The sequence below is a fragment of the Anomaloglossus baeobatrachus genome, chromosome 1 (assembly GCF_048569485.1).
Source record: "Anomaloglossus baeobatrachus isolate aAnoBae1 chromosome 1, aAnoBae1.hap1, whole genome shotgun sequence".
Lineage (NCBI taxonomy): Eukaryota > Metazoa > Chordata > Amphibia > Anura > Aromobatidae > Anomaloglossus > Anomaloglossus baeobatrachus.
In genome coordinates, this window is record NC_134353.1 from 216,030,369 (window position 1) to 216,054,168 (window position 23,800).

The 23,800-nt window shown below is 39.5% G+C and overlaps 1 protein-coding gene across 3 annotated transcripts in view; it reads left to right on the top strand.

Annotated features, from left to right (window-relative positions):
* The window catches only part of ZNF827 (zinc finger protein 827), a 331,734-nt gene extending 308,357 nt beyond the window's left edge, over positions 1-23,377 (top strand). Inside the window, exons 9-14 of one of the 3 annotated variants that reach the window (XM_075348050.1) lie at positions 1,254-1,391; positions 1,620-1,791; positions 9,649-9,815; positions 12,085-12,276; positions 14,273-14,450; positions 20,498-23,377. In XM_075348050.1, the coding sequence (XP_075204165.1) occupies positions 1,254-1,391; positions 1,620-1,791; positions 9,649-9,815; positions 12,085-12,276; positions 14,273-14,450; positions 20,498-21,305 (1,655 nt within the window). In that variant the 3' untranslated portion in view covers positions 21,306-23,377. Of the gene's footprint in view, positions 1-1,253; positions 1,392-1,619; positions 1,792-9,648; positions 9,816-12,084; positions 12,277-14,272; positions 14,464-20,497 lie in introns of all 3 variants that reach the window. The other 2 variants (XM_075348055.1, XM_075348060.1) reach the window with 2 other exon arrangements.
* The last annotated feature ends 423 nt before the right edge of the window (positions 23,378-23,800 follow it).

Genomic DNA, 23,800 nt, shown 5'->3' on the forward strand with positions numbered 1-23,800 from the left:
CAGTTGGGCCCCAATAAAAACATAGCACTTGGCATCCAATCTCATAGCAAAGTCTTGAAACTGTTATGATCATAAAGTGATTTTCTACTGCAAAGTATTTTAAGAAGGCTAAACCTTTCCTCATAGTGATGATCAGCACCAGCCAGTGTGCATCTTTGTTTTGGCTTTACGCTGTGTAATATTTCTCCTTGTTCTACCTAATACATCCAGTAAAGTGTTATTTAGGTAGTGTATTGTATTATTTTTTTTTATTTTTCTAAAAATAATGAATTACATCATTTTGGAAAGAGAGAATATTCCTGATTGAATGGGTCTATTATAAAAGAAAAATCTTTGGTTAGATTCAAGAGTGTGCATTTTCAGTATATTAGAAGAGGAGCTGGACTGCGAGTCCCCGGTAGTGTTAGGTATGCCCTGGTTTTTATTCCAATCTCACAACTTACTTTGCTTGCATTGCTTGGATTCCAGTCCTCCTCTACTGCCGAATTAATAAATAACATAAGACTTGCAGTGTATCAAAAAATAAATGAATTGAACAAGTTTGAAAAAAATTAGAAAAAATGCTTAGATACTCCAGGGTGGTCCTCCTAATATTTTAATGAGTGAATAGATGTTACATATTTGCATCTCTGCATTTGGCTGTTGAATGTAAGTATATACTAATGGCGGCAGGTAGAAAATTGTCATTTTTTTTCCTAAATATAAAAAGTAGTGTCTAATTTAAGGATAGGCTTGACTCACATTGTCCACATAAGAAGTATGTAACTTTTGTGAGCGAAATACACTCCTTCTATGCCATTGGAACTCCAAATTAATAAGATTTGTTTTACAAGCGCTTGGGAAATCATTGCAGCACATGTTTTGTGGTGTACTGAAAGTTTCTGCTTTATTAAATTATGTGACCAGTTTATATAGTATCTCAAACAAAGAAATAACTTCTCAGAACTATGCACCAATAAAACCCGCAGGGGTGTGTGTAGAAATGTGAAACTTCACCTCCCATCAATGTTAGCTGAGCCCTATGACATCATTCAGTTGGTTTCTATAAGAACAAAACGAATTGTATTCTCTCACACTTTATATTGTGTTATAGCATTGCTTTTTAATGTTAGCATTTTGTTACCTTTTGGAAAATGATGTAGATTTTCAATAAAAAAAAATTAACAGATGTAAAAAAATAAAAAGATGAAATGACAAGATTGTTAAATCTTCACCTACATAATTACCTTCATGTATCTTCTCCATCGTTGCAGATACAGAGACACTTGGACTAGATGCAGGCAGTGGGTTAACGGCCTGGAAGCTGAATGAACAGCTCTTTCCATGCGATGTTTGTGGAAAAGTATTTGGTAGACAGCAGACTTTATCTCGGCATCTGTTATTGCACACAGGTACAGCTTTTATTACCATGAAATATTAAAAGTTTGCCCTCAAATCCACCTCCTTATTGACGAGGTGACCACATGGGCACGGCCCTGTTGCACCATATTAGGTTTGTTCTTCATGTTGTGCTGCCAGTTTGGTATACAAGTCAGATTTCTCTAACCCTTACAATGGGCAGACATTTCCTCTTGTATGATGTAGCTTATGTGGTATGTTTTTTGTTCTTTCCTGAACAGAAGAGAGAAAGTACAAGTGCCATTTGTGTCCATATGCTGCAAAGTGCCGGGCCAACCTGAATCAGCACCTGACTGTCCACGCGGTAAAGTTGGTAAGCACTGATACTGAAGATATTGTCAGTGCCGTCATTTCTGATACCAGTGAAAAAAAGAAGAGCCCATATTACTATAGGTGAGAGCCACTCATATACCATTTGTTCTTTATTCAGTATTGCATTGAAGATGTTTTCAGCTATTTTAATAGGTTTTTTTTAGGTTAATGGCTTTCACATCTTTTACGAGAAATTCAGTCAATTATTTCATTTTATCTCAAAAGGCTAATTATGGAATTACTACTCTCAAATATTAAATTCATAAAAGCAGTGTCTGCTTAAAGTAGATCTGTCATCAGATTAAGCTTAGGGGGACAGGTCGACTCCCCAATATGGGACAAAAAAAAATATAATGTGCAGTTTGGCTCAAACTAGGGATACAAATATACACTGGTCATTTATTGTTCCCCATTTAATATTCCTTCTACCGCTGTGCCAGTTGTCTGAGGTCAAAACGGTGAAAAGGAAATTTGTACAATAGAAATTGGAATACATTGTAGCTGAAATTTCTGTGAGCTCAAAACCGGCTTTTCTCGTTTACGGAAAACCCAAAGATGCGCCATATTTATTAAGAAGAGTTCACCTCTTAATAAAGTTAGCGCACCTTACACCAGCGGACTTTGGGTTTCACACTGACTTATCTCCTCTCTTGATAAACTCTCTCAATAGTTTGAATTGATACAATACTGACGTTACACAGCTGGCATCATATATTACACCATTTGCCACTGCACCAGGGCAGAGGGAATAGCCTGTTCAAAGCGCCAAGATTGGAGCATCTAATGGATGAACCACTTCTAGGGTGGTTGCGGCCTGCTATTTTTAGGCTGGGGAGGGACCAATAACCATGAGCCTTCCCACACTGAAAATACTAGACCTCATTTGTCAGTTTCACCTTGGTTGGTTGAAATGAGGTTTTGTGCCATGAAGGGAAGCATAGTCTGATGACAGATCTGTTTTAAGTCATTGTGTCATTTAGAAAAGAGCTTCCGGAATAAGTTGTTGAATTTTCATTAATACCATGAATTAGCCAAAGTGAAGAGCAGATGCAAAGATCGGAAAATTCAAGGGATAGGCATTTTCCTGGCTTTTCCTTTAGAAAAAGTGAAGTTTCACTTAGATACGCATAGAATTAAACCACCTTTTAACAATCTACGACTTGGATCCTTTTGTCTACAGCAAGGCAGTTTTATCCACATTTTTTTCCTGGTTCCAGTTTAAGGGAAATGAATTGGCACTCTCAGAAGTGATATAAAAAGATGATTTTCTTTATTCATATCTTCATTAAAAAGTCACATGTGCAGTTCCATATTAACCCTCTGTTGTACTGCATTCGGCCGCAGGATTTTTTTTTTTTATGCATTTGTATGTTTCATTATCTAAAATACTATACACTTGCGTACAGTACATGCTGTTATCCATAATTACTGTACATTAAGTTTTGTCAGATTTTTTAATAATGATATTTTGATTGTCTTTGAATGATTAAACGGCACTCAAGAGACCGGGGGGAGAGAATGTTGATGTTATTTTTTATGATTCTATATGTAAATTCACAAGCTTTCTTCTCAGTTATAGCTTAGAAAGTATTGAATGCTGGCACTCGTGATTTTATTGGATAATAAGTGGGGTTTGAAGTCTTAAATTTTACCTGGATGGGACACGCAAGGAAAAAAACATGGCTGGTCAATGAGATATTGGACAAGACAAACAAATTGAGACTTTACAGTCACTTATATAGCGGTACTAGCATACAACAATCGGCACAACCTAATCTATGGAATGCATCATTAACTGCCCTTCAAAGACCCCAATATCCAGGACTTCAGTATAGCAAGTGGTGCTCTGCTTGCACATTCCAATGTGGGAAAAGTAGACACAAAGTTTGGTGGAAATAGCGGCACTCACAATCAGTAAAAATAAACTTGTGGTTTATTCAATAAACTTAATTAAAATAAAAGTCACAGGATTACCGTCATGCAGGGAAAAGAGAAGAGAAAAGCAGGTGCAGCAGGCCGGATGATGGCCATTTCATGCTACTCAGCGCTTCAAGGGGTCCATAACTTTACAACATAGAGGATTGTTTAAATAATGTTTTCATATTAATGTCTATTGTTCTTTCCTTACCACAGATAGACATCCTGGTGTCACTATAGGTATGGGGAAATACCGAGTGAAAAGGGAGTGGAAGGAAAAAGGGAAACGCTGTGTTTACGGGAAAGGGGAGATAATGACACATGATAAAACCTTCCGCTTGCCGCTGGCTTTCCTGACGTTTCTAGATAGGTTATGCACTGATGAGCCAAGCAGGATAGGATACCTGGCCGTGGCTGACCCTGAAATGGGCCCTAGGTAATGAACGGATGGGATGAGCGCTATTCAACCCCACAAAGTCCTAAAGAACACAAAGGGAAAACAAACAGGAAAAAGCAAAGAAAATACTTCTCCAAGATTACTTAGGGAGAGGAACAGCAACATACAACATTTCTCCAGATGATTACAGGCTGACTGCTTGCAATCAGGACCGTATAGAAATCTAACTCTATTACCATCAACATACAAAGGGGGAAATGCAGGTATATAAATACACAGAGGGTGAGGGATAATGATTAGCAGCTGAAAAGATCTCCGCACGGTCCTAAAGGGGAAACCGTACACCCTAACAAAGAAGACACACAAAGCTCCATTCACACCACAGAGGAAAGGATGGAATATCAAGGAGCAGTTTGTGCAGCCCAATGCAGCGACCTTCTGCAGCCGGACACCACAGGGTCATCTGTCAACTGTAACACACCTAGATGAGAAACTGTGGAAAGAAAAGCGCAATAGAGTCTTATCCCAAAAAGGGGAGGAAGATATGTAATAAAAATACACTCACCTATAATTGTGCCAGTCACAACCACTATACAGGCATATATAAGATCCAGGTCCAGGCAGCAGTCCCAAAGTTGGCTGATAACAGAGAGTGATAGAAGAAGGATCTTAATTCCGCGCCAAGGACTCAATGGATCCAGGAAGAGATTAATGCTTCTTTAATAACATGCACAAGTCTACGCGTTTCTGGAGACACAGCTCCCTTCATCAGGACATTGGCAAGAGAACATCAAATAAAAATTGCCAATGTCCTGATGAAGGGAGCTGTGTCTCCAGAAACGCGTAGACTTGTGCATGTTATTAAAGAAGCATTAATCTCTTCCTGGATCCATTGAGTCCTTGGCGCGGAATTAAGACCCTTCTTCTATCACTCTCTGTTATCAACTGTAACACACCTGTGACACCTGGCCAGAGGATTGAATATTGTTCCTGATTTAGGATTTCGATTTGTTCCAAACAATAAAATATCTTTTTTTTTCTGATAATAGTAACGTTTATTCTAATATTGATGCTGAACTTGTGACTATTAATAAATTAGATCATCTTTTTCAGGATCAGAATGCTTTATTACCTGTCAAATGCTTGGAAAGTGATAATATGAATGTTTTTTTTTTGTTGAGGATATAAATGGTAAAATTTATGACTTAAAATCTTATTATCCAATAAAATCATGAATGCCAGCGTTAGATCCTTTCCAAACTTTATTTGAGAAAGAGCTTAGGAATTTACATATAGAATCAAAAAAATTGCATCAACTGCAGTGCCTTGCGAAAGTATTCGGCTCCCTTGAATTTTTCAACCTTTTCCCACATTTTAGGATTCAAACATCAAGATAATTCGTCCCCTTTACTTTCAGTGCAGCAGACTCACGCCAGATGTTCATTGAGGATCTCTGAATGATCCAATGTTGTCCTAAATGAGTGATGATGATGATAAATATAAGCCACCTGTGTGTAATCAAGTCTCCATATAAATGCACCTCCTCTGTGATGGTCTCAGTGTTCTGTTTAAAGCGCAGATAGCATCATGAAGAACCATGAACACAACAGGCAGGTCCATGATACTGTTGTGAAGAAGTTTAAAGCCGGATTTGGTTACAAAAAGACTTCCAAAACTTTAAACATCCAAGAAGCACTGTGCAAGCGATCATATTGAAATGGACGGAGTATCATACCACTGCAAATCTACCAAGACCCGGCCGTCCATTCAAACTTTCATCTCAAACAAGGAGAAGACTGATCAGAGATGCAGCCAAGAGGTCCATGATCACTCTGGATGAACTGCACAGATCTACAGCTGAGATGGGAGAATCTGTCCATAGGACAACAATCAGTCGTACACTGCACAAATCTGGCCTTTATGGAAGAGTGGCAAGGAGAAAGCCATTTCTCAAAGATATCCATAAAAAGTGTTGTTTAGTTTGCCACAAGCCACCTGGGAGACACGCCAAACGTAGAAGAAGGTGCTCTACTCAGATGAAACCAAAATTAAACTATTTGTGTACAATGCCAAACGATATGTTTGGCGTAAAAGCAACACAGATAATCACCCTGAACACACCATCCCCACTGTCAAACATGGTGGTGGCAGCATCATGGTTTGTGTCTGCTTTTCTTCAGCAGGGACAGGGAAGATGGAAAAAATTGATGGGAAGATGGATGGAGCCAAATACAGGACCATTCTTGAAGAAAACCTGTTGGAGTCTGCAAAAGACCTGAGACTGGGATGGAGATTTGTTTTCCAACAAGACAATGATCCCAAACATTAAGCAAAATCTACAAAGGAATGGTTCACAAATAAACGTATCCTGGTGTTAGAATGGCCAAGTCAAAGTACAGACCTAAACCAATCGAGAATCTGTGGAAAGAAAACTGCTGTTCACAAATGCTCTCCATCCAACCTCCCTCAGCTCGAGCTATTTGCAAAGGAAGAATGGGCAAGAATTTCAGTCTCTCGATGTGCAAAACTGATAGAGACATACCCCAAGTGACTTGCAGCTGTAATCACAGGAAAAAGGTGGCGCTACAAAGTATTAACTTAAAGGGGACGAATAATATTGCACGCCCCACTTTTCAGTTATTTTTTTTCTTAAATAAAGTTTAAAATAAGCAATAAATTTCGTTCAACTTCACAGTTGTGTCCCACTTGTTGCTGATTCTTTACCGTAACATTAAAATTTTTATCTTTTATGTTTAAAGCCTAAAATGTGAGAAAAGGTTGAAAAATTCAAGGGAGCCGAATACTTTCGCAAGGCACTGTACATTTTTTCTTATGAGTGCCAAAAAAATAAAAATATCATTATTAAAAAATCTGAGAAAAATGAATGTACGGTAATTATGGATAACATGCAGTGAATCCAGCAATCTTTCTTGTTTCAGGTTCAAAGCTAGTCTTTATCTTTCTAGTACCCTTTCTGTGACACATTGATTTGAAGGGTAATATAATAATAATAATTAATAATTTTATTCATTTATATAGCGCTATTAATTCCACAGCGCTTTACATACATTGGCAACACTGTCCCCATTGGGGCTCACAATCTAGAGTCCCTATCTGTATGTCTTTGGAGTGTGGGAGGAAACCGGAGAACCCGGAGGAAACCCACGCAAACACGGGGAGAACATACAAACTCCTTGCAGATAGTGTCCTTGGTGGGATTTGAACCCAGGACCCCAGCGCTGCAAGACTGCAGTGCTAACCACTGAGCCACCGTGCCGCCCAATAATATGAAGTCAAGCACAAAGTTCACCAGCTCTGATAGATTGGCTATGAAGATCCTCGGCATGGAAAGTAAAAGTCCTAGCTTGGCTTCATATACGGACAGTGTCTATGTCCGAAAGGTGTTTTCTTTGCCTTGATGCAATATTTTTAATTTACCTGGTGCCTTATAAGCTGTACTAATAAATTAGTGAAGTTTTATATCCAAACAACTGGATACCTTTTGTTTGCTTTAATATGAAGTGAAACATAGTTAATCACAAGGCCAATGCCAATGGTCCTGCTCCGAAAGCTATCTGTGCCTGCTGTCACTTAGCTAGCTCCAGATATTTCAACATAACATTACTTATTCAAGCTGAATTGTTTTTAAATCATAAAAACAATTCTAAATAACCAGCTTGGCCATAAAAAAAATAAAATCCTAGCCTATAATATTTATTGAAGTACAGTCGTCCCCCGCTATACCGCAGTGCACTTATTGCGGCTTCACTGTGTCACGAGTACAGGGGGGAGCGGCAGCGGTGGTGGAGCGGGGTCACAGCAGGTAGGGGTGGTGGTAGAGCATGGCGATGTTACGGGCTGTGCGGCGGGTGTCCCAGATGATCACTGCGGGCGCTGGCAGGAACATCCAAAAACTATCAGCAGTGTGAGCTTCAAAGATATGGCGCCCAGACTCAGTGAGTGCACAGATTGAGCTATTGGCTCAATGACTAACAGAGATCTCATCTGGGCGCTTGCCGCCTCTGGACACCTTTTTTCCTTAAGTCCGCTGCTGGCAGATCAATGGGCTGGAGGCAGTGCGTGCACAGATGAGATCTTGAGTGGAGAGCTCAATCTGAACAAGCACTGACTCCAGGGCGCCATTATTTGAAGTCTGCACCGCCAATATTTTCAGGATGGCCCCTGCCTCACCACCCGCAGCGCACAGTCTGGAGCATTGTCCCTGTCATCATTCTCCACCACCCCTCGCTCGATAAGCTAGATTCGGCTCACAATCTGAAAAATATGTGTAAATAATAAGGTAAATATAACGCCGAAACTTTGCAGATTTTCACCTATCGCGGGGGTCTCTGAAACGTATGGTAATTCCTGCGTTAAGTGACCGATCACTGTACATGAATTTACTTTAGTTAGTAAAATGTGTTATTTTGTGGAAGACTTTACGGTGTAGTGCAAAATCCTGTTTGTAACTATGTTTGTATGTAGTACAGCGCTATTCACAAAGGTCCGTCATTTTTGCCAGCGATATACACAGCATTCCGCTTTATTTTATTTTGTAAAATGACAACCAGCCAAAAACCAAACAGACTCTAATGGGTTCCATCTGCTGTTATTTGTTTCCATGATGGGACGGATTGCTTTCCTGCAGGAGTTGGGTTTCTTCTGTTCCTATAACAGAAGCGAAATACAAAACGCCATGCGCAAGTGTGATCCCAGCTTTACTTGAGACTTCCTGGAAGTCTCATTCCCTTTGCCCTGTGTCCATGGTTTAAAAATAGTCAGTGAACCTGTCAGTTTGAGCTTTCACACAATGAACGGAGTTCTTGTACAGTGTATGTCCTGTTCACTAAATAACAGCCGGTGGCAGCATTGTGTTCATATTCTAGCACTGACTGGGACATGAAGTTCCTGGAAGCTTGTGAAATAGTGCAGCGTAACCTGGGAAGATGTCCAGATTGTTTGAATTGGTTTCTGAGGTGCCGTGTGCTCTCTACTTAGCAACAAACCAGCCTTTACAACTGTATTTGGCAGGGTTACATTGCTCCTCTGTTGCCCTGAGGAATCTGCGAGGTGATGTGCAGCATCTGGAACATGTAGTTCCCAATTAACATCATCATGATACTCCGCAGTGTAAAGGCATGACACATCCATATATATATATATACATTATACATATATATATATATACACAGTGTATATAATATATGTATATATATATATATATGTGTGTGTATATATATATATGTGTGTGTGTGTATATATATATATATATATATGTGTGTGTGTGTATATATATATATATATGTGTATATATATATATATATATATATGTGTGTGTATATATATATGTATACATATATATATGTGTGTATATATATATATATATATATATATGTGTGTGTGCATATATATATATATATATATATATATATATATATATAATGTGTATATATGTGTGTGTATATATGTATTATATATATATATACACATACACACACACACACACACACACTTGTTTGTTTCTTCAGTTCTCGTGGGGATTAAAGAGCAACTGTATTAATCCTTCATGTTATATGATCCGAGAATCGAGAATCATGATTTTTTTTTTTCTTCATCCCATATAGCTGTCATGTTTGTGGCTTTGAGACTGAGCTGAATGTCCAGTTTGTGAGCCACATGTCTCTTCACGTAGACAAGGAACAATGGATGTATTCAATTTGCTGCAGTACTTGTGACTTTGTCACCATGGAAGAAGCTGATATGAGAACGCATATCAGCACCAAACACTCAGGTAAGGAATGAAGGCCTTAATTAGTCATTGAAACGCAAACTAATAAATATACACAAAAAGATGAGAAAACTTTATGAATAAACTTACCTGAAAGCTATAAAGCACTAATATATGTACTTCACATACAATCAGGTCCAGAAGTATTTGGACAATAACCAAATCTTTATGATTTCAGCTCTGCAGGCCACTATTTTTTATTTAAAATGAAACAACTGAAATGCAATTGAATTGCAGATTTTCAGGTCTAATTAAAGGGGTTGAACAAAAATATCCTGTGAAATGTGTAGGAACTGCAACCATTTTTCTATAAAACCTCCTTATTTCAAGGGGTCAAAAGTAATTGGCCAAATGTACTTAACCATAAATAAAATGTTCAATTTTAATACTTTGTAGAGAATCCTTTTCAGGCAATGACTGCCTGAAGTCTGGAAGCCATGGACATCACCAAATGCTGGGTTTCCTTCTTCATGATGCTTTGTTAGACCTTTACTGCAGTTGACGTCAGTTATTGCTTGTTTTTGGATCTTTTTAGTTTAAGTTTTGCCTTAAGCGTGTGAAATGCATGCTCAATGGGGTTAAAATCTGGTGATTGACTTGGCCATTGCAGAATATTCAACTTATTTGCACCAAAAACGTTTGGGTTTTTTTCGCAGTATGTTTTGGGTCATTGTCCATCTGTAATGTGAAGCGCCGTCCAATCAACCTTATTGTTGCATCTGAGGAAAAAATATACAGCCCTGTACACTGTGCTTTGGTTCATAAGCCAATCCAAGCCTTCTCCATACTTTCTTCTTCCCATCATTCTGGTGCAGGCTAATCTTAGTTTCATCTGTCCAAAGAGTGTTTTTCCAAAACTGGGCTGGATTCTTTAAATGTTTTTGGCAAAGTCTGATCTAAGGCTGATTAATGGTTTGCACCTTGCAGGCAGCCCTCTATTTGCTTTCATGAAGTTTTCTATTTAAGGTAGACTTAGATAGTGAAACACCTACTTCCTGGAGAGTGTTCTTCACATGGGTGGTTGTTGTGAAGGGGATTTTCTTCACCAAGGAAAGGATTCTGCTATCATCCACCACTGTTGTCTTCCATGGAGATCCAGGCCTTTTTGAGCTCCTAAGCTCACCAGTGCACTTTTTTTTTTTTTTATCTGCAGAATGTACCAAACTTATGAATTGTCCACCCCTTACATTTCTGCTATCTGTCTGATGGATTTTTTTTTCCAGCCTAATGATGGTTTTTGAGCCTGCAACATACTTCTTTGGACGCATGTTGCAGGTTCGCAGCATCTGCTTCCAAATGCAAATTCCATACTTAGAATCAGCCCCAGACCTTTTACTTGCTTAATTGATGGATTAACGAGGGAATAGCCTATCAAAGACCTTTTATAGATAATTGTTCAATAAATGTTAGCCCCTTGAAAAAGAGGCAGCCACATATTAAAGAACTGGAATTCCTAAACCCTTACTCTAATTAGTATGTGAATACCCTCAAATTAAAGCTGACTTTACACTGTAAGCCCATATTGATTATCAAGCAAAAGGCAAAAGAAGCAAAGAAAGAAAATGAAAGTACAAAGGGCACATTCACTTTTGTATTACCTATTGTCCTGTCCCGCTGTTTTTTATACCACTTGCACTGTGGGATCTTCTTTTAATATGTTTATCAATGTTTACAAAACTAATTATACTAAATAATAAACATAAACATTTTTTATTTATTTGGCCATATTACCTGAAAGCTATCATTGCACAATTGTAGTCTGTTATTTACCATATTAGGGTTAGGGAATGTGTATAGATTAAGCTAGTATTTATTAAAGAACTGGACACAGTATTTTATACATAGTTTTCAAGGTTTAGACATTCTGTAAAATACCTAGGCATTTTATACCATTCCTCCACTTCACATAATACCTGCCCAATAAGAGCTGACAGTTTGACTGTATAGGGGCGCACCATGCTGACAAACAGAGAGGTAAAACTTAGCATCAATATCCTGGAGGAATAAAAGAGGAACGACACAATGCAAAGTGCGAACAGAAGCTTCTCCAGAATTATTGATGGAGAGGAAAATATTTGATAAGTCCAACATGTCAGGACTGCTCACAAGTCCCTGCTAAGTCATTATAACACCTTCACAGAGAAAACTGTTACATTTTGGCCAGTATGGAAACCATTCCGTGCACCCAGCCCATGTGTGACATGAAGCCCTGTGTCTACAGAACTTATCCAAAATCAATCTACCATTTAAAAGGGTGTTTTCCTTTCTCTAGGAGATGAAAGAAAGACCCCCAGTGAATCCGTAAGCCCTTCTTCTTCTTCATTGTCAGCACTTAGTGATTCAGCCAACAGTAAAGAAGACTCGGACACCCCACTAAGAAACCAGACTTCAAACAGCTTGTTGGTGATTTCTGTAGGACACAGCTCCCAGGCTTTTGTTAGCAGTGAAGAGAAATCTGACAAAGGTAACTGTGGCTCACATAAACGGCTACAATTTCCTCTCCTATCCCCTTGTTAGCGCATCTTTATGTGGATGACAATGTAATTCCCATTTCACCCAAGTGCATACAAACTGTATAAAAACAGAACCAAAAAAAGTCCCAGTGGCCAGAGGCACCAATAAATAAGGTAAAGGGGGAGACCACTGGTAGAATAAAGACCAGAAACAAGTTCTTAGTGAAATACAAAAACTATTTTAATGAAATATACGTGACATAAGGACAGACAGTAGTGACGAATGAGATCTAAAGATCGCCAGACACAAAATTGCACAAGCACCACCTGCAGATGTAATAGAGCTGCTAGATATGAAAGGGTTAATGTAAAAATCATGATCTCCCCATCCTCTGGCTTTTTTTTTTTTTTTTTTTTTTTACATTAACCCTTTCATATCTAGCAGCTCTATTACATCTGCAGGTGGTGCTTGTGCAATTTTGTGTCTGGCGATTTTTAGATCTCATTCGTCACTAATGTCTGTCCTTATGTCACGTATATTTCATTAAAATAGTTTTTGTATTCACTAAGAACTTGTTTCTGGTCTTTATTCTACCAGTGGTCTCCCCCTTTACCTTATTTATTGGTGCCTCTGGCCACTGGGACTCTTTTTGGTTCTGTTGTTCTAAATGAGACCCTCCCCTTAAGGGAAGCTGTAGGTTTATATAAACTGTATAAAAAGTTCTAGACAGGGCAAGTAACCATACGTTGTATGAATCAGGTAATGGCAAAATTGATATCAAAAGGATATTGTTTAGCTCTTAAAAAAATAAAGAATTGTGAGAAATATTACATTTACAATAATAGGAATATTGGTAACACTATAGCAATAGATCTGCTACTGTGCAATAAATGGTCAGTTGGTGATCTGGTATTGCTTCAAATGAGATCTCCGTTGGATGAAGGGGTTTTCGGGACTTATAGTTAATCATATGATAGGCCATAATTATTACATCATTTGTAGCCTGACTCCTGGTGCCCACATGAATCAACGAATTGATGGGCCATAGTGCTCCGGCAACTGCTGCCTTCCATTTAATGTTTCTCAGACATAGCACCATACATTTTGCTATGGTTATGTCTTCTATTGCAGCTCAATCTTACGGAATTTGATACAGACAATGACAGGGTTAGCATTCCCTTCAATCAGCTGAAAATGGGGGACCCAGGAGGCTGAATCCCATTGAACTGATATTGATGACTTCTTCTATGGAGAAGCCATCAGTATCAAAATCCCAGAGAACCCCTTAACTACCTTTTTTATTTGTTTCATTTATTGCTACGTTAGATATTTCTGCAGAATGAACTTGTTTTTGTATGTATACAGGGATTCTCCTGGTAGAAAAGTTTCTTTTCCACAGCATTCACTACCTACACAAATGGCATAAAGAGCCTCACTTAAGGGTGCTTTACACGCTGCGACATCGCTAGCGTTCTCGTTAGCGATGTAACACGCCAGATCGCACATACGATTTGCCGAGATCGCACATGTGACCGGCGCTACAAAAATTACCTATGTTCGATCTCAGCAAATCTTATCTGCGATCTGGCGTGTCACATCGCTAACGAGATCGCTAGCGATGTTGCAGCGTGTAAGGCACCCTTTACTCTTTACCACTTCAGAACTCAACCCCATCCTATTGCCCGCTCGCTCCAGTCTTTGTTGACACAATTGCAGCAGTGATGTTATGATTACAGTATGTGACCACTGCAGCCAATTGTCTCACAACTGGTGGGCCCAGTGATTGGCTGCAGTGGTTACATGTTGTAGTTGTGACATCGCGGCTGCAGCCGGTTAACAGAGAATAGTAGACAGTGCTGAAGGAGAGGTGAAAAAAGGCTATTTTCTTAGCTTAAAAAAAAAACAGAATTAAATCAGGAAAACCCTTTTGATCAAGCTGTATTTTTTTACTTTTGTATAATTTCTTAATTAAAAATTTTACGCTAATGGATCTTTTGTAATGGCAGGTTTTGAATGTGTGTTCTGCAATTTTGTCTGCAAAACAAAACCAATGTTTGAACGACACCTGCAGATTCACCTGATCACTCGAATGTATGAGTGTGACGTGTGCCATAAGTTCATGAAGACACCTGAACAGCTCTTAGAACACAAGAAATGCCACACAGTCCCTACCGGTGGGCTCAAGTAAGGAAAGCAAGTACAAAAACTTTTCCTGTGTTAAGCATATGAAATATCCTGTTGTATTTAATATGATTATTTTTGTATATGTCTGCAAAATATTTTCCTAGGATTGGCTAGGACTGAAAATAAAACCGGGTCTTATATTGTTTTTGGCTCTAAAAGATGCGCTAGCGCTTATTTTTATTGGCATCAGTGATTGGGTTCCCCAATAATGCAAAATTAATATTCACCCTTTCCCCGCCCACCCCTCTGTGCCAGAGTCAGTGTTTGGTTGCCGTTAATGCAGAATTAATGTTCAACCCTTCCCCCCCTGCCGACGCCTTTGTGTTGCTATCAGTGATTGGGTGCAGTCAGGCTGATATATTACTCGCCCAAGGATCACATCACACTCCTTGGACTAGCCGGCGGCTCTCCTGACCTGAGCATGACAGATGCATAGGAATACACGCTCTATAAGGAACAAGGAGAAAAAGAACTGCACAAAATGGGGAGCACAACCAAATATTATAAAGGCAGGTTTTATTGTAGCAAAATTACATAAAATCATTTGAAATTCAAAAAAACACACTAGTGACACGGTGTGAGTCTCCCCAACCAACTCACAATGGTGAGAATTTTTTGTCGCCAAAAGTAAATATGTAGAAACCCCCCCCCCAAAAAAAAAACAAACAATTTGACATCACTAACATGTGAGTACAAAATATCACAAACAACCCATAAAGTGGGTTCTACCCACGGGATCCTTGTGACTATCCCCTTCCCCTTCTCTTGCCCCCCCATCCCCTCTGGTATTACCTCGTTTTATCGCCTACATTATGGAAAGCTTTCCTTATGGACTCTAATTGGTATGTTAGTACCCCTATGTGATCCTGGCCAGGAATCATTAGGTCTCTTTGAGCCCGTTTGTACTACATAGGGTATTTCCCCCTTTTTTCTGATGTGGGCTAAGTTGATATGTGGGTGCTCCTGTGATAACCTTTTTACTATGTCCAATGGATGTTGTGCATGGATTGGATTATTGTATTGACATATAATTGTGCATATTGGCTTTTCATGCAGGCAAAAAATTGATGTTCATTATTTACCATGGGACACTTTATGGGTTGTTTGTGATATTTTATACTCACATGTTAGTGAAGTTAAATTGTGTTTGGGGTGGTTTCTATATATTTACTTTTGGCGACAAAAATTTCTCACCATTATGAGTTGGTTGGGGAAGACTCACACTGTGTCACTAGTGTGTTTTTTTTAATTTTAAATAATTTTATGTAATTTTGCTACAATAAAAACTGCCTTTATAATATCATTCGGTTGTGCTCCCTATTTTGTGCAGTTCTTTTTCTCCTTGTTCCTTATATTTACTGCATGGGTGAGCATCCGAGCTCTTTAATATTATATTGATATTCTTGGCTGTGCACACCTTGTTTGTTCTTGTTGTAGGAATACATGCTATCACGCTTGTCCTTAGGCAAGTAATATAGCAATCTGACTTCACCCAATCACTGACACTGGTACAAAGGGATGGCCAGGGGAAGGGGCGAATATTTATTTTGCATTAATGGACAACTCAATCACTGACTCCAGCACAGAGGGGTGGGCGGGGAAGGGGTGAATATTCATTTTGCATTAACATACGTATAACTAGCTGATGCGTGATTATACATTTTCTGGGGCTTACAGGAACACAATGGGGCAAAGTACAGCAATGAAAGTTACATATCCTGAAAGAGCTGCCTAATCTCTTTTTCAGGATACTATAAGTTGATGAACTGCAAAAAGGGCTTATTTTTGAGTCGGGCTTATATTTTAAGCAAACGCCAACCAAGTTGAAAAATCCTGCTAGGGCTTAATTTGGGGGCAGGTCTTATTTTCGTGAAAACACGGTAGGAATTCAATTCCAGCATTATATCATGCCCTTATTGCCAAATTATTATTAGTCCATAGCATTTAAAGAGGTTGGTCCACTACACACCATAGCAGCCACACATCAATGTCAAGCTCATAAAGAATGCTTTTCTCAAATATCTTGTGTAGTCTATTCATCCATTGAGTGGCACTATTATGGTCTGCTTAATCCCTATCGCGTGACCCCCAGGCTCCGTGACCTCTGAGATCTGGTGTTGTCATGTCAACTTCCAGCATATCGCGCTCTCCCTCCTTTGCTGCAGAGCGCCGCAAGCAGGAGCAATGCTGGGCTGTGACAAGCAGTGAAACTTCTCCCACAGCCCAGTCACTCAGGGAGATTGGGGCCGGCCTCGATGTTGAGTGAACTGGAAGTTGACGTGACATCACTGGATTTTAGAGGTCACGGAGCCCGGGGGTCACATGATGGTAATGAGCAGACCGCACTAGCTCCACTCAGAGGATGAATTGACTACACAAGGTATTTGAGAGAAGCCTTCTCTATGAGCTTTATATCGATGTGTGGCCACTATGTTGTGTAGTGGACCACCCCTTTAAGTTTATGCTGTATTCAGTTATAATATCTTACCTTTAAAGGTGTTTTCCCACGAACAAAGTTAATTTTAATCAATAGATCTTGGAATAATAATAATTTCCACAATTGGATGTGTTTAAAAAAAAAATGTTCTGATCACACCACAGCTCCTGGGTCGGGGAGGAAGCAAATAAGTATATAGAGATTACAGCACAGGATCAAAAAAAATTCTTTCTTTGAGGTAAAACCTTTTTTAAAAACACAGGGAAATATTTTACCGCACAAAAAGAATCAGCTGTGATCGCATGCTGTTATATACTTTTGTTTCCTCCCCTGCCCAGGAGCTGTGGTAAGATCAGACCATGTCCCTGTATGGTCAATTATTCTCAGTGAGAGAAACAAAATTATAATTTTGTAGTTGTGATACCTTTTAATGGCGAATTAAAATAAAATGGTGTTACAAAGCAAGCTTTCAAGACATCTCAGGTTCCTTCTTTAGGAATGGTATGACAAAATATCTGAAGAAACACAAATATATATACAAACAGAGCAGAGAGATGGCATAATAAAAGTACATTTAAATAAACAAACACTGCGCTTAGAGAGTGAATCCTTAATTAACTTTGATTAGTGTAATGAAAGGTTTATTATCCCAATATCAATTTAGGATCAGAGGCATGGTGCCCTAGCAGTCTCTGGAACAGACTCCTCAGATTTTGTAGTGAGTCATAAATCCTCCTGACAGGTGAAGTCCTGTGTCCACAGAGTTAAAAATTTTAATGAATTTGTATTCCCAGAATCTTCGATGATTTTGTGATCTGAAGTTGCCTTTTAATATAACGACTTTCATGTGGTTTATATTGTCTCCTGAAGTACAGAAATGTTTGGCCACAGGTAAATGAGTTTTTTTGTCTGTAATTGTGTGCCGGTGATATCTCATTCTTGCTCTCACCACAGTATACCAACCTTTTCATGGCTTAACTGGAAAATGACTTTTTAGCATCCTGCTCCCTCAAACCATTGGCCTATTTCCGTTTCATCGATGACATCTTAATAATCTGGAACGAATCTGAACAAGAGCTTCTAAAATTCCATGAAAAATTCAATGCATTTCATCCTACCATAAACTTGACATTGGAACACTCAAAAACAGAAATCAACTTCCTAGATACAACCATAAATATTCAAAATGGCTCAATCCAGACATCGGTGTATCGAAATCCTATTGACCATCCCACATACCTCAGATGGGACAGCTTACACCCCAAACACATTAAAAAGTCCATTGTCTACAGCCAGGCCCTCAGATATAATCGTATCAGTTCCAGCCCAGCAGACAGGGATGAACACTTAACCCATCTTAAAAAAACATTTTTAAACCATAGCTACCACCCCACCTCTATTGATGATCAGATCATTAGAGCAACAAGGACCCCTAGAAGTGAACTGCTTCAATACAAACAAAAAGAGGAAAAGAGTCGAGTACCTCTGGTGGTGACCTAGAACCCACAGCTTGAGGTACTGAGGAGAACGGCCAAGAAACTTCACCACATTCCACACAAGGATAACCGATTAAAAACAATATTCAAAGATCCTCCATTGCTATGCTACAGACAACCTCCTAATTTAAGGGGCATCATGATCCGGAGTTCGATGCCCTCAGACACACCAAGAGGAACTTGTCCCTGCAATGTAAAGAGCTGCAAAACCTGCTCTCATGTAGAGACCAAAGACCAGATACAGATCCCTAACACACAGAAGGACTAGAAAATTCCTGGGACATTCACATGCTCCTCATCAAACGTGGTGTACTTAATCCTGTGCACTATATGTCCTATTGGTGGCCTCTATGTTGGAGAAACAGGACAGAGACTGAGAGCAAGAATGAGATCTCACCAGCACACAATTTCAGACAAAAAAACTCATTTACCTGTGGCCAAACATTTCTTTACTTCAGGACACAACATAAACCACATGAAAGTCGTCATATTAAAAGGCAACGTCAGATCACAAAATCATCGAAGGATCTGGGAACATTACCATTACATTAACGTGTTTAACTCTGTGGACACATGACTCCCCCTGTCAGGAGGATTTATGACTCACTACAAAATCTGAGGAGTCTGTTCCAGAAACTGCTAGGGCACCATGCCTCTGATCCTAAATGGATATTGGGACAATAAACCTTTCACATCACTAATCAAAGCTAATTAAGGATTCACGCTCTAAGCTCAGTGTCTGTTTATTTAAATGTCCTTTTATTATGCCATCCCTCTGCTCTGTTTATGTATATATTTATGTTTCTTCAGATATTTTGTCATACCATGCTTGAAGAAGGGACCTGAGATGTCTCGAAAGCTTGCTTTGTAACATCACTTTATTTTATTTTAGTTAGCCATTAAAAGGTATCACAACTACAAAATTATAATTTTGTTTCTCTCACTGAGAACAATCAATCATTTTTCAACCGGCAAACACCGTACCAAAACCTTTTCTCCTGTACGGTCAGACACGGCCATTACACAGTACATAGCAGGAAAACATCTATATGATTATCTCAGCACAGGACTGTTTTTGTTTTTTTAAATATCAAATTGTGGAACTTATTATTATGTCAAGATCTGTGGCTGACAGGTTTTCATGAATTGGCCAATTTATGCGCAAAGTACCTTCATTTTTAAAAGTATATTCCATATAACCGTAATGCAATTCCAATTTCCCATGTTCAATGATAACATATATCTTGGTGCTTACAGAGTGCTGCTGTATTCTTTTGTTTGTGTATTATACAGTCGTAGCAGCTTGCACCTGTTCACACTTGGGTTATTCTGTTTGGAGGTGCTAGTCAGTTTCTTGTTTGAAAAAAGAAAACAGACTGTGCATTATTTACCCTGCCTGGGTCCAGTGCTGAATATGCACTACTGCTTCTCATGTCTGTTATTGTCTGCAGCTCACCACCACTGCAGCCAATCGCCAAGCTCAGCAGCTCTGCACATGAGCTGCTGAGCTCACTGATTGGCTGACGATGTGAAGTCAGTGCCGCCGATAATAACAGGCACTGGGAACAGCTGCAGAGACACAGCACAGTAAACTGCATACAGTATTAAATTAATGTCTCAAACTTGATGAAGCTGGTGTAATTTCTTTAACAATCCATGTCAGAATGGTTGCATAATACTTTCTGAAAGTTTTTACGAGCTACTACTTACACAGCCATTCTAACATTGCCTTTCAGAGTGAGTACACTTGCCTCATCAGATCCAAGACATATATTTAATAATGTATGTAGTTTGTATTGTAAAATATGGTGCCATGTCTTTTCAAGGTTGACTTGGAATCAGATGCTGCTTTTTGACATTCTGGAATCCATTCACAGACTACAAACTGCCAGAATCAGACTGTTACACTAAATTCCTTAAAGTGTTCCATAGCATTAACGGAAAGCTCTGATGGCTAATTGATACTAACACATTATTAAAAACTTAGTGACAAAGCCTAGGCACCTTTTAGTCAGTGTCAATCTGTATCTCATTTAGGTCTTCATTGCTTAATAATAGTAAGCATACAGTCATAAGATTAACCGTCAATGTGGTTTGCTTGGCTTTCTTTCTAGGTGCCCATTCTGCATTTACTCCACAAACCGCCCTGCAGCCATGGAATGTCACTTGAAAACGCACTACAAGATGGAGTACAAGTGTCGGATCTGCAAGACGGTCAAGGCAAACCAGCTAGAGCTGGAAGTGCACATCCGCGAGCATCGGCTCGGGAATCATTACAAGTGTGACCAGTGTGGCTACCTCTCAAAGACGGCCAATAAGCTGATTGAGCATGTGCGTGTCCACACAGGAGAGCGTCCCTTTCACTGTGACCAGTGCAGCTATAGCTGCAAGCGCAAAGACAATCTCAATTTGCACAAGAAGCTCAAGCATTCTCCCCGCCAGACCTTCAGTTGCGAGGAGTGCCTGTTTAAGACCACCCACCCTTTTGTCTTCAGCCGTCATGTTAAGAAGCACCAGAATGGTGAGTTCCTGGAAGAAGAGAAGAAATTCCAGACCGCAGTTCAAAAAGAGGCTTCCCCAGGGCTCCCTGTCAACGACAGTAGGAGCCTCTTGTCCCCCCTCTCTGTCATGTCTGCCTCACAGGCTCTCCAAACAGTGGCTATGTCTGCTGCTCAAAGCAGTGGCATGGAGACACATTTAGCACTTAAAGCCTTTGCAGTAAACGGTAACTTATCATGCTTAGATAGGTACCAGAACTCAGAATTTGCTCATCTCATTCCCTTAACAATGCTCTTTCCTAAGAACCATTATGAAGTCACATTCCATCCTCCCAGACCTCAAACGGCACCCCCTGGTGTCACCACACCGAAGCACTCCTTCCTGGCTTACCTTGGACTGGCAGAAAGGGCAAAAACTGTTTAAGAATGGCCCTTATTTTGTCTCAAAATATCCGGCAGGTAAACATTGCTGAAAATTATACGTTTGAATGGTATGAAGATTAGTTAATGGGCTCTGTGTGTATATTTACTGCATTTACATAAAGCTGCTTAATTAAGTATTCAGAGAGAAAACCTACTGCATACTTCTACATATCAGGGGGCTGGCGCCCCTGTGCCGCTGCTTATGGTGACGGCTTCTGCACTTACTAAATGATAGTTTCATGTTTCAGTTGTCTGCCAACCTGAGAGAGAAACGTACCACACCTGATAATTTTACCTTGGAGAAAACCATGTACCACATATGATATAAGTACTGTGGAGAGAAATGTGTTCCACGCATTCTAAAAAAAAAAATCTATAGGGAGAAATTACCACCCTTAATATAAGCACTGTGGGGAGAAATTACCACCCATTATACAAGTACTGTGGGGAGATAAGTATCACCCATAATATAAGTATTGTGGGGAGATATGTATCACAACCTAACAAAAGTTTTGTGGGCAGAAAAGTCCTACCCATAATCGACATACTGTGGATAGAAAAGTACCACCTATAATAAAAATACCATGGAGAGAAACGCGTACCATCCATAATATAAGTACTGTGGAGATAAATGTACAACACCTAACAAAAGTATTGTGGGCAGAAAAGTACTACCCGTAATAGAAGTACTGTAGATAGAAAAGTGCCACCTATAATAAAAGTACCGGGGAGAGAAGCATGTCCCACAAATAACAAAAGTCCTGTGGGAAGAAAAGTAGTACCCATAATAGAAGTACTGTGGGGAGAAACACGTACCACCTATAATAGAAGAACTGTGGAGAGAAACACGTACCACCCATAATAGAGGTACTGTGGAGAGAAACACGTACCACCCATAATAGAGGTACTGTGGAAAGAAACACGTACCACCCATAATAGAGGTACTGTGGAGAGAAAAACTTACCACCCATAATAGAAGTACTGTGGGGAGAAACACGTACCACCTATAATAGAAGAACTGTGGAGAGAAACACGTACCACCCATAATAGAGGTACTGTGGAAACACTTACCACCCATAATATAAGTACTGTGGGAAGAAAAATACCACATTTAATAAACGTACTGTGGCGCGACTAATGTAACACTTAGAGATGGTGCTGATCAGTTTGCAGGACCTGGCCCAGCAACCGCCTTGATATTCTGTGACTGCCGGACTGGAGCTCAGTCATTCGTCTCCTTTCTGTCTGTATCGGTGGCTCTTCTTTTGATTAGGCAGCCTGCTGTGATCTCACATGTGTATTACAGTGCAAATATGACGTATCAGGCCGGCTACTCAAAAGAGGATGCCGTCAGATAGGAAGCTGTTTGCTGGGCTCCTGATTAGCAGCTACTTATTACCGACTTGGCTACTGAACGTGGTTCTGTGAATCGATTTGAAGCATCTCTAGTACCTCCTATATGTACCATGGAAAAATGTACCACCTATAATATAAGTACTGTGGAGTGTCTTTCTATGTGTACTCTCAATATAGCCAGAATCAGCTGCATAACACATTCTATTCGTTATATTTTCCTTTCCGTTAAGCACCCCTCCTTATATTTATTAGTGGCTTTTATTATAACCTTTACCAGTACTTTACATACTGGGGATCAAAGATCCCAGTATAAAAAAAAAAATCCACTTAACCATGTTACAGTTTTCCTGCAGATGATGTTATTGCAAATGTATCTTTTACTAGTAATAGAGAACCTTCAAAGTAGCGGCAGCGTTCTCTTTAATTTTTCTGGTACTGTACAGGCGCCGGAGGCTGACATTTTGAAACATAAATTACATCACAGATCTTTGTTGCTTATCTTGTATATCATACTCTGTTGTTGTTTAGGAATTTAAAAATTCTATAATTTACAGGAGAATGCCCACTGATCTGCTGTAGATATTCAGAATAATAGGTCAAATTAGTTGTTAATACATGTCAGGAGATGCAAGAGCATACACTAGTATATACAGTACATACAGTGGGTGAAATAAATATTGGTCACCAATTATCTAACTAAATATATCTCTAAATGTTCTATTGACATGAATTTCTCACCAGGTGTCAGTAATAACCCATCCAATCCACACAAGCAAACAAATCAAGCCATAGATGTCCATGAATATAGTGATGTGTAATAATGAGAATTGACACTGGGAAAAAGTATTACTGATATTTTATTTTTGTAATGCTTCGTATAAAAGCCTTTGTTGGGGACAACAGCTCTAAGATGCCTCCTTAGGCTGAGGCCACATGGGGATTAGTGCGAGTGCTCACATGACATTCGGCTCACGCTCGCAGTACAGCGGGAGCCGAGTGTCATGCGACTGTGGTCCAATCCTGCGATCAGACCACAGCTGTGGAGGGGAGGGAGGAATTTATCTCCCCATTTCCTCCGTTGCCGGCTAATGCAAGAATCGCATTACTCTTGCCCCCATACACTTGAATGGGTGCAAGTGA